We start from the raw sequence: 12,163 nt of genomic DNA on the forward strand, positions 1-12,163 counted from the left end.
TTAAATATTTCTCACATATTCGATTTTTGAAGCAATAAATGTAGCACTTTCTTTTTTATTGGACTTGCATGGTGCATGTTGAAAAATGTGCATGCATATCCACTTATTTTCTTACTCTTATCTCTATGATTAAATATGACATGAGACTTAAAGTATGTTAACTCATTTAGACTCAAAGTGAATCTAATATATTAGAAATCTAAAAAAGAAAATCAGATGAGCCCTATAAATCAAAAATAAGAAAGTATGTGGGTAAACAAACGTGTCCCAATTGTCTATCAATTGGCTGTGCTGTGAACTACTCCCTCCTTTCTGGTTTATAGGGCACATCTCAAAAATTTTATATTTCTATTATATTAGGCTCATTTTGAGTCTAATTGAGTTAAAGTGTTTTGAGTTCCACGGTATATTTAATTCATAAAGATTAGAGAAAGGAAATTAGTAACTATGGAAGCACCTTTTTATACCTCCATCATGCAAGTCCAATGAAAAAGAAGATGCTACATTTATTGCCTCCTAAATTGAATATGTAAAAAATATTTCATTGACTAATTAAAACTAGTGTCATCCCTCCACAATTTCCCTCAGTTGATGATATTTTAGATTTGAGTCCTATAAACTGAAAAGAAGAAAGTATGATAGTGCTATGAGTGTATTCTATAATAAATATGACGATGACCATAGAATCTATAACCACGAACTGACGACCGTCGCTAGTCTTGGTATTTGGTCTCCTCCAGCTTTGAATGCCGACCTCGATAGTGAATTAGTACATGGTACCATACGTCAGCTCCATGACGAGAGCCCTGATCATTTAAAAAATACTACCACTGTAAACTAATTTAAAAATATTTAAATCATTATATTAACAATCTAAACATTTTTATATTAGTTATCAGAAATGGAGTGCATCGACAAGAAGGGATAGATAGAACGATGACAATTTTCTGTTGCACGACGAGTATTCTTTTTGAATGGAGTGGACGGACCGTGTTATTCGCCGCACAGTTTTATTTGGTTGCGGTGTTTTCGCATTATGGCAAAGTATCCTAATACGACTTCACGCACATTTAGGTCGTTTGAAAGGCGTTAGGAGAATATCTAGCCTATGTGTTGTTGGGCAGCTTGCTTGGACCAAGTACGCAATGACTTTCAAGTGGCACCGTAGAGTCAGATTATGTGAGTTTGTTTTGTCTTTGTTTAAATTGTGTGTAATCATATTTGCATCATGAAAATTGATTACATCACTTTGTTCACATTGTGTAGGATCAGATTGCCTAACATAGATACAAAGACATGGAAGCTTCGGAAGGTAAATTCTTCAAACTAGAGCATTGTTGGGAGTTGCTCCAAACTGCGAGAAGTGGAAGTTGATCAATAAAGAATCTTTCTTACTCGCCGAAGAAAACAAGATCATGTCAATGAACCGTGATGACATAGACGACCTCATCAAAATATGGCATGATATGGCAAATAGAGCGATCTTGAAGAGGAGGATGGAAGACTCTGCTCTATATGGTGGCATGATATGGCAAGGAGATAGATCTTAATCATTCCATGATATGGCAAGGAGTGAAGTTCGACCAAGATGATGCAAGACCATCTTTTGCGTTTGTCCTACTGAACTTGGCTTTTATTTCCGCGTAAAACTGTGTTATGTTTGTTTGAATTTGAACTTATTTGTGTGAACTTATGTCAAGTGCGAGAATTGAGTGTTTTCTGTTTACGAGTCGTCACGGCTGTGTCCGAACAGACCCCGCAAAGCCGACCCGTAAAAAAACATATTCAGCGAATATACTTTTATACGGATCCGTTTGAGGGTCTGCATCTGTGTCACCCCGCGCCGGCCCGAACTGCAAACACGTTTTGCGGACCGGCATTATGCGGGGTCTGCTAGAGTTGCTCTTACGCCTGCACTACTTACTAGTTAGTGCACGTGGTACAACGTACTGCTAAAAATATTCTCGTCAGCATGATGGACGGTGGAGTTTAGGCCCTGTTTGTTTCAGAAGCCCCGGGACTTTTTTTAGTCCCAACTTAAAAGTCCCTAGTCCCTACCCATTTATTGTGGTCCTGTAACATCTCCTCGAACTGCAATCTCTCCTTTTCTGTGTCGCAACCTCGCCGTGCATCAAAAATGACCGGGCCAAGATCATCAGCGGGCTCATCTGGTTCCCGTTCTTCATCCTGATCTTCTTCTTCATTGTCTTCCATTGCGGTACCAGCATACTCAGGGAACATATATCGGTAGTTGTCATCATCGTTCTCTTCTTCTTCATCACCGTCTTCCATCATAACCCCTCTTTCTCCGTGCTTGGTCCAAATTGTTCCAAATACCCCTTTTAGTCCCTAAAAGTCCCTCCTGTTTGTCTCACATGGAATTTTTTTAGTCCCTGCAACAAAAAATCCCTAGAAACAAACACCCTAGTCGCCGTCCCCTCTTATAATAAACAACATAAAACAATATTAACTACGTACTTATTTTTCATCTCTCTTTCTTTTTGGGATCACATAATAAGCCTAGTCCTTCCCGGGTTCTTTGCTTCCGAGACACTCCCTCGTCCACGCGCACCCACCAGACAAGGAAACGACTGCCCGCTCGCCCGCGCTCGTGAGTGGTGGTGACCATGGACGCGCCGAGGGCCACAGCCGCCAAGCGCAAGCGCACGTCCGCCGCAGACGCAACGCCGGCCACCGTCACCGTCGACGACGACGTGTCCGACGCCGAGGTCGAGGAGTTCTACGCCATCCTCCGCCGCATGCGCGACGCCTCCCGCCGGCTCGTCTCGGGAGCCCGCGAGCAGGCGCCACGCGCGCCGGCGTGGTGCCCCAGCTTCTCCTGGGAGGACTTCGCGCCGCCCGCCCCGCCACCGCCTCCCCCGCAACAGCAGAAGCAGCTGCTGCCCGCCGGCGAGCGCGTTGCCGAGAACGCCACGCCGCCGCGGCTGCCCGTCCGCGGCCTCGACCTCAACGCCGAGCCGGAGCCGGAGGTCACCCCCTCGTAGAGACGCCAGCACGACGACCCCTGGCACGGACGGACGTGGGCGAGCTGGCCGGCGACGTGCTTTCTTTTTTTAGGGAACTGTTCATCATCGTCTATTAATTGCCGTATTACCGGTGGTAATTCGGTACGTATAAACGAAAATTACTACTACTCTTTCTTCAGCTCGTACGTTTGTATGTGATGCCTCTCGCTGTCGTGCTTGTGTGAACAAGGGAGACCTGTAACAAGAGTCCACTGAGGCCCTGTTTGGAATAGCGTATTTGTCTGAAATACACCTGTACAAAAATACAGGCCTCCGTCCGTCGGTTTCGCCGGAAATCACTGCTGACCAGTATAATACATCTATAAATTTACCACCTTCGTATTACAATACATTGAATTCAAGCGCGGCATGAGACAATTCTACTAACATTGCTTCATTATTAGTGCCTGCTTAGCTTCCAAGGTTTTCTAACTAATGCAGCTTTAACCACAGCTCTGCTATTGCCAAGGCCCCATTCGAAAAAACAGATTTGCTATTCCACATGCATTTTTCTTGTTATTCCTTCTTGCTCGAAACATGCTTTCGCCCTGCTTTGTATTACAAAGCAATCACTTCCCGTACATCCAACGATAGGTGCTGTGACGAAAACAGCACATGCACGCCCAAAAGAAAGAAAAAAAAGAAACAAATGCCAACACCGACGGATCACCGAAAACGGAGGAGCCCCGCGACCGCTGCGTCCACCGAAGAACACCCACCAAGCTCCTAGACTCCGAGACGCCGGTACCAATCAACACCTTCAAGAAGGGATGCGACGATGACGCCGCTGCTGCTAAGAGATTCCCCCGGTACGCGGCGAAGGGAAAGGAAGGGTAGCCCCGACACCCTCCAAGAAGGTCTGGCGGCACCCGCAGGCGCCACCGCGACGGTGTCGACCAGGCCGACTGGAATTTCTCCCGATCCCAACCTCCACCTCACGCGCATCGGAGCCCGCCACCAAACCGACCACCACCCTGCACCAACACAGACTTGAAGCTTGCACGCCGGCTCACCAGAGCAACGCAAGGAGAGGTCTGTACGACGAGGAAGAGGAGCCGGGGTTAAGGGCATCATCACCAACGGCACGCGGGAGGGCACGACCTCCACCGTCGAGGACGGTAACCGACCGGACGCGATAGCGGGAGCAAACCAGGCCCGTGGCCACAGGCCCGGCCGGGGCTTCAGATCCACGTAAAGCTCCCGCCGTCGCGCTACAGAAAGCACGCCGTCTGTGACACCGCCCCCCGTCCAAGCCGCTCCTCCACACCTTCGCACAGGGAGCATCCTGGCCGCTGCAACACGACCAGTCCGCCCCGCCGCCAAATAGAAGCACCACCACCACGCGCGCTGCCGGCCACCTCCACCAAGGCGCCGGCCCGCCATTGGCCTAGCTGCACCCCCGCCGCACGCCCGCGACGGAAGGGACCAACCGCAACCGCCAAGAGCCCGAAGCCGGACCCCAGCCCCCACCCACACCGTCACCGCCAACCGCCGACCTCACAACGCGCACCCATGGTGGGAGAGACGGAAGGTGTTTCCTTCCGCTCCTAGCCCGACATCAGCCACCTGGCCTGGGTGAACACCCCCACAGTAGGGGGGATCCACGCCTGTGTCCCCCGACAATCATCGTCAACTGTGGGGAGCACGGCCTAGTAGCTGCTGACGGCCACCGCCGAGCAAGCCCCGACATGGTCCACAACTAGCCCGAGACAAACTCACACGCCGCCACAGCCATAATCAGCGTCGTCGATCTGTCCACGGCATAGCAACAACAAGGGTGCCCACTCGGACCGATGACACGAAGGAGCAACAAGAAGGGGCACTAACGCGGCGGCAAACACCACCGCGGACTAGGTCGACCCACTGCCTGTGCACCACCGACCGCCATCCTCTGCCACGGACCAGATCCGCACTGCCACCTGCAGTCCCGGATCGACCGCTGCCAAACGAGGCAGCAGCCCCGTCCCACCGCCGACCGAGAAGTCCCGAGTAGCACCACCGCGACGGGCGCGCGCTGCCTCGCCGGATCTGCACCGGCCACACGCCCCCGTCGCCCCTGAGCACTCGGCCCTGCGCCGTCTGTCATGTCCCGCACCAGATCTGGCCGGGAAGAGGCCAACCGGCCACCACCGAAGCCCTAGCAGCCCACCACGCGCCGACTGCAGCCGCCATCGTCACCGGGGCGCCCACCGCCGCCGCACCAGCCCCCACTAGTAGCCGAGGCCACCGACGACAGCAGGCCCACGCCGCCTGCACACATCCCGCTGGAGGAGCCTCAGGTCCAGATCTGGATCGAGGGCACCCCGCGGCCCCCGCGCACACGCACCCCACCTAACCCGCGTCCGTCGGCGCCACCGCCCAGGGAGCCGCCACCGAGCCGCGACGCCCCGCACCGCCGCGCCGCGCCGCCCCGCCTAGCTGCGCGCCTCCGCCCGAAGAGGCTGTCCTGCGCCAGCACCCGCCGAGAGGAAGGGATGGGAGGCCCCGCCGCCACCGATGCCGGCCGGGCTTTGCTCGGCGGCGCGAGCCGGCGGCGGCGGGGGAGGGAAAGGGGAGGAGGAGGGCTGGGGACGGTGGAGTGTGCTATCGCCCCGCCCCCCCCCCCTCGCGGGAGCGGGCAGGGCCTTCGCGAGAGACCTCCCTTTCTTGATCGTCGAGTACTGTTGTTCTTGTTGTTCCTTTGCTCGCGCGACAACCATGTACTGTAGATGCTAGTTGGGGCCGGCCCTTTTCGTTTGTTTTCATGAATGTGGTGCATACACACACGTGTTGGAGCTGGCTCACCACTGTGTTTTTCTTTCTTGTTTTTCTCTTCCTTTTTCATTTATGTGTTCCAAATTCATAAACTTTTTCACTTCATGATTTTCTTATTTTTAACCTTTTATTTTTTTCCTTGTCTTTTATTTTTTTTCTTAATTCATGACCTTTTCTTGTCAGTGTTTTTGACTCGTAATTGGGTTTAGTTTTTCTTGTCTGAGTTGTAAGTCCATTCTTAATTTGCAACTTAGTTTCTTTTTTGTTTCAGTTGTAAATCCATTCTCGTCTCGCAACTCAGGTCCAACACTTTTTGTCCCAGTTGCAAGTTTATCCATGGCTCTCAACTAGAGCCTAATCTATTTTTGTTCCAGTTGTAAGTCCATATTTGACTCACAAATCGGGGCCCGACCTTTTTTCCGAGTTACGAGTCCACACTCGACTTGTAATTGGGGTCCGAGTTTTTTTTTTTCCAGTTGCAAGTGCATACGTGACTCTCGCAACCGGGGCTCGATCTTCTTTTTCTCCGAATTGTAATCACACCCTCGACTCACGTTTGGGGCCCAAATCTTATTTTTGTCTTAGTTGTAGTTCCGGCCTTAACTCGCATTTGGGGTCCAACACTTTTTTCCTGTCTCAATTGCAAGTCCATCATCAATTCGCAAATAAAACCAAATCTTTCCCCCTAGTTCCAAGTCCATCCTCGATTTGCAACTGGGCCCCGAGAATATGTTTATCCTACTTGCAAGTCCACCCTCGACTCACAACTTCGATCTAACCTTTTATGTTTCAGTAGCAAGTTGACGCTCGACTCACAACTAGGGTCCGACAAATTTTTTTTGCAGTTGCAATCTCACTCACAACTCGTAACTAGGGCCCAATCATTTTTTTGTCCCAGTTGCAGTTCCACCTCGACTCGCAACTAGGACCCGACCTTTTATTTTTTATTTTTTATTTAATTTCTAAAAAAATGTTTTCCAATTTATGATTTCTTTAAAAGTTATGTTTTTTTTCTATTTTTGTTACTTTTTTGGTTATTACTATTTTTTTATCTTTGTTTCTTTCTTGGTTTTCTTTGTCTCTTTCTTGGGTTTTACTACTTCCATTTTTTGTATTGGTTCCTTGTTTTTAAAATACAGAAAAGTATTAAAACAAAAAAAATAAAAAAAACCATAAAAAAATTGAACCAAAAAAGAGAATTTGTTTTTACAAAACAACTCATACTACGTACGCTAGCGTATAAGGATTAGCGACCACTGCCATAGATTGAGCGAGCATGAGAGGAGCGCTGGGCCTAGCCCATGTGAACGATTGCTTATCGAACACAATAAGTGTTGTACAACAAAGTTCATAAAAAAGAGACAAGGTCCAAATGACAACAGCCAAAAAGAAAAACAATAAATAAAACAAACCCAAATATATTACCTCAGTGTTGATGTCATACTTAGATGTGAGGTAATATCTCACATCAAAATGTATGATAGACAAATTAAAGACATAGGAATTTTGGAGGATACGATCCATGTATGAAATTAATTTTTCTTTGGTACCGTTTGGAACAAAGAAATTGGTATCCTACATTCTTTTGTAATTCCTACTAGCAAAAGGGTCCGTGCGTTGCAACGGGAGAAAATAATACCACTCACTTTTAATTTATAAAAAATGGTCTATAATTTAGGTATTTGTATCTATGACCCAAACAAAGATGATGTTAGACTAAAAATGCAACTGAAGATTCCACATGTCTTTTATTTAAACACGGCTTGCATGTAGATTTAATACATACAAAGAAACGGCCAAGCGATCTTTAATTTCGTCTGCAATCCTCATTTTCTGAGATGTTCATCCACAATCCGGATCAGTACCGGTATGAAAGAAAGACGGATAATGCATTATTGATTAAGATTGCATCATATATAGTAATTTGTAAATGTTTATCAGGTAAAATAACATCATATTCAGATTCTACATATTTTTCTAATCAAAATCCATATATAACATGTTAAATTTCGAGTTACGGTTTAAAGATATGAATATTTAAAATATTATGTACTACGGGTTTAATGTCAAAAACATCAAGAAATTTTCTATAAAATAGCAATGACGGACTAAGAATATCTATTTTCTTTATTATTAGGTATAGATATATGGAATGGGCTATTCCATGGAATTTTTGGAGGAAACCAAACCTGTGGTCCTACTTGATGTAGATCTCGGGTTATCTTTCCTGTCTACATAGTTCCTGTAAATTTTTTAACCACATGATAGATGTGGTCAGCTATTACAAAAGGAGTTCATGTATTTATCCTATGTCACATCCTCCGAACGAATTTTTTCAAGTTTCCTTGTGGTTTCTCCCGTGGTTTTAGTCCCCGCATAGTATCGGAAATATGAACAATTTACCAATGGTTTAAATGGAATAAACAATAGATAGAACATGACCACAATAACAAGAGACAAGACTAGCCACGCAAGCTAAAGCTTATTGGGTTGTCTCAAAATAGACCAAATTTCAACAAACCCTCACCAGATCCCAGGAAAACATAAAATTTGCTTTTGGTTAAAAAACAATGTTAATACCAGTATTGCAGTGGAGACTGTTAAGTTGAATTTCCACCTAGAACATCATGCTACACTAGTAAGCAACTTAAACAATGAACTAGGCATTGAACTGCAAGTTTTCTGTGAATTTGCGACACTAGCAAGCAACTTAAACACTGTTTTCTGCAAGTGGGAGAGATAAAAAGTAGGAATCGGGTCTCATGCAACCGACCAAACCATATATAACAGAACGGGTACCATAATACATAAGTTCAACTAGATACACGTTGCTGAAACAAAAATAGATCATAGGCTTCAAAATGTAAACTAGTTGAGGCTTGACAACGAGTTCAGCAAATGGGCAATAGTACAATATTGTATCTCGACAGGAGTTCGTACTTCATATGAATGGAACAGGTACAGGTGCACACGGATAAGCAAAATGCAGCAACCTAATGCCGCGAAGATAAAACCAGAGACATGAAAGTCTGCATAACCAGGAATAGTACCATCCGATCTACTCCGGCTACTCGAAACTGAAGGCTGCATAAACAATAGAGGACACAATGAGCACATGAAAATGCAGATTAAAACATGAGAAGGTACGATCGAATAGCAAGCGGCATAGAAATGCAGCAAATACTGCATAAGAAATTGCTGTGGAATATTGGATCAACATACAACTTGATCTCGGTAGGCAAATGCTGGAAGGACGAGCTATTTCAGTAGAATATGTGAACTGGATATGATGTAACATTCATTTCTAAATTTACCAAATAGTTCAATGTCTAGTTTTTAAAAATTAAATGTATTTTATGGTTTACTTTCTAAATTAATTTCATTTTTTAAAACTTAATGTAATGGCACAAGCAGTCCAAGTAAACATTAGTGGATTGTAGTAATACTCCCTCCGTCCTAAAATTCTTGTCTTAAATTTGTCGAGATACGAATGTATCTAGTCACATTTTAGCATTTAGATACATTCATTTGTAGAGAAACCTAAGACAAGAATTTTGAGACGGAGGGAGTAGTTACTTACCGCAACAAAACCTAAAATCATGATTGATGTTAATTTGCGAAGGAGTTACTCCATGAGTACCAAGGATCCTTGAAATTAGAGAAATCCTTCCATCTTCTTTGCAACAATAGATTTCAACTAACCTGAGATGTTTCGACACCAAGAAAAATTCCTTTGGGTTGTAGCTTTCATATGATTCAATGTGAAATTGCTTTCGGGAACATAAAGTTTTACTCAAATGAGTCAGCTGTACATGGTACCTTCAACGACAAAGCTATCATATATGAAAAAAATATATACACCTTGGCATATGTGAGTTGAAGGGTAAGCCTTTCTAGGATTGGTGAGTGGTGAAGAAAGTAAACTAGTCCAGTGAAGTTAGCAGACACACACCACTCATTGAGCAACACATTTTTTAGGTTGCTGAACCAAGGGCACCATTTCAAGTCCTTTCCGAAAATCTTAACAAAGTGGAGAGGATTAAAAACAGTTATAATATACTCCCTCCGTCCCATAATATAAGAGCGTTTTTGACACTATGGGACGGAGGGAATAGAAGACAACAGTACTGAGTTGAATCTAAGATCACTTGATATGGAGTTCACATTTTAATATAAGATCAATAGACGACAATAGTACTGAGTTGAATCTTAATATAAGAGCGTTTTTGACACTATGTAGCTTTCATATTTTGACTTCATTTCTAAAGAAATCAATTGTGAGCGAATAGACATATACATACCAGATTTTACATGTGTTTCGATCAATCAAAAAGAAATATGAATCAATACTGTCTACAGTGTAGCAAAACTAAAATGGCTCGCAGAATTATCATTATCTTATGCTTCTGAATAGTATGATGACAAAAGTATGAGCTAACAATATGTATGGAAAATGTACTGCCATCTTCACAACCCAATTAATCGAGATGTCTGCATAGAAAAATGAAGACTAAAAAGAGTGGGTTTGTGAAAAACATGCAGTTGGACATTAGGAACAAGTTTAACATGCATGCTTTGGTTCATTGATGTCTGATACAAGGATGCAATAGTGGATGGCAATCAACGCAAGCAGTTACCAAAAGAACAAACGTACCAAAGACCATTCATTCAACAGCTCTAAATTCATAGCGCCCGACAAACCTTCAAGGACACAGCAATCATCTTCAGCATAGCATCCATCACATGAATCCTTCCCACAATCCCCAAGGTACATATAATTAGAACACGCATCTGTGCAATAAGAAATCCTGATAAATGATGTTACCAATAATGGCAGGCTCTCAAGTAACGGCGTCCACCTGAAACAATCGGCTAGTTCAAAGGTAACAAGACCCGGAGCAGAAAGACAATTCCGTGGTCTATCAGTAGCAGAAAGACTTGAATCTCTGATTTTCAGATGTCGTAGAGATTTGGGTAAGATATCCCCAAGGTTGATAGAATAATCATCTATGTCTAGCACCTCTAGTGCCTGACTGCCCAACAGATCTAGAGGGCTTTCGCCAAACGCCACATGGCAAAGCTCTAACCTTGTTAAGTGCTTGGAGATGAAACTGTTGTTGGATAGCTTAAAACAAGAATAAAGAGGACCCGATGATTTAACTCGAAACACCGGCACTTGACAAGAGACGGCATACTATACCCATGATTGAACATCACAGAGTACCTCAACATCTTTGCCATCCGGATAGGAGGTGATATCACATCCACGAAGAGGCGATGTTCTGTCACGGTGCTCAAGCAGCTTGTTAACGAAATCGCTGAAGGCCTGGGCACTCCCGAACTGAGAAGGTTTGAAGCGCAGGGCGGGCACGGACTTCCAGAGGGTGCACCAGCGGTGAGAGCACGGATGTCCTCATGGAATCTCGCGAGGGCAGGAATGACAGCACCAGCTCGAGCACAGGTTCCGGGTGGTCCTCGAAGCGGTCCCTGCCGCAGTTCAGAGCCACTTTATGGGCGTCGACCATTTCAGCCATTCCGTCGAACAGGTGGTCTGCGCCGCAGGTGCGGAGGCTGTGTGCAGCACGTAATGAGGAAGATCAGAATCAGGCGTTAAAGATGGACGAGGACCTCCCTCCTCCAAGGATTCACAGAGCGCGCGTACCTCCGGTCGCCGCGCGGAAGGCCGTCGGTGAGTGCTCCGAGCAGACAGTCGAGCAGGAAGAGAAGGGAGCCTTGCGCCTACTGTTCTCGGTTGGAGGGGAGAGGAAGGCAAACTACGGAGAGGCAGCTTACGATGGTTGTGCGCGCTTTTCCTCCATTAGCGCGCCGCCCCGAGCAACGGAGAGGAGCGGATCGCGAGACGAGACGAGCACAGCAAGGCCATCCAGAGCATTCGTGTCAAGAAGAAGAACACACGTTAGAACATTGGAGCCTGGTTTGTAGGAAAAAAGAGTTTGGTGGTTTGGGGATTTCCAACATTAGAGATTTTCTAATAATGCTGACAGTGATTGGAAGAAGGTTTTGACCTATAAATATAATGTTTCTAATTCAAATCTGCTCTGGTCCAGGCAGCAGGGGGCTCCCCTTCTTTTGGAAGAGTGTTATTTGGGCTTCAAATGCTGCAAAAACTTTTTATCAATGGGAAATTGGTAATGGTGACAATATTAGTTTCTGGCATAATATTTGGGCTGGGGATTGTTCCCTGAAAGTGGGGTTTTAAAAATTATTTGAAATATGTAACTAACAAGATTGTGCGGTGTCCCAGGTTTGGGATGGAACAACTCTTAGGTTGTCCTTTAAAAGATGTGTGAACAGTAGAACTATGTCTAGCTGGAATAATCTCATTGAACACATTAAAAGTTTTCCCATGTCTAGATCGCTTG

The 12,163-nt window shown here is 45.4% G+C and overlaps 1 protein-coding gene and 1 long non-coding RNA gene across 2 annotated transcripts; one reads left to right on the forward strand and one right to left on the reverse strand.

Moving 5' to 3' along the window:
* Positions 1-2,494: 2,494 nt before the first annotated feature.
* Positions 2,495-3,304, forward strand: LOC123439187 (protein NEGATIVE REGULATOR OF RESISTANCE-like). The gene has a single exon (XM_045115928.1). It carries the CDS (start codon positions 2,628-2,630, stop codon positions 3,003-3,005), a length of 378 nt encoding a protein of 125 aa, XP_044971863.1. The 5' UTR covers positions 2,495-2,627; the 3' UTR covers positions 3,006-3,304.
* Positions 3,305-8,540: 5,236 nt separating this feature from the next.
* On the reverse strand, positions 8,541-11,745 carry LOC123442436. Its single transcript, XR_006630467.1, has 4 exons — positions 11,443-11,745; positions 10,435-11,351; positions 9,361-9,482; positions 8,541-8,864 (listed from the first exon to the last, which is right to left on the reverse strand). It is a non-coding gene; the product is annotated as an uncharacterized LOC123442436 (long non-coding RNA).
* Positions 11,746-12,163: the final 418 nt, after the last annotated feature.

This window comes from Hordeum vulgare, chromosome 3H (assembly GCF_904849725.1).
Source record: "Hordeum vulgare subsp. vulgare chromosome 3H, MorexV3_pseudomolecules_assembly, whole genome shotgun sequence".
Taxonomy (NCBI): domain Eukaryota; kingdom Viridiplantae; phylum Streptophyta; class Magnoliopsida; order Poales; family Poaceae; genus Hordeum; species Hordeum vulgare.

Excerpts from the sequence above, each read along its gene's own strand:
- LOC123439187 (XM_045115928.1), top strand. The coding sequence starts at position 2,628 with ATGGACGCGCCGAGGGCCACAGCCGCCAAGCGCAAGCGCACGTCCGCC.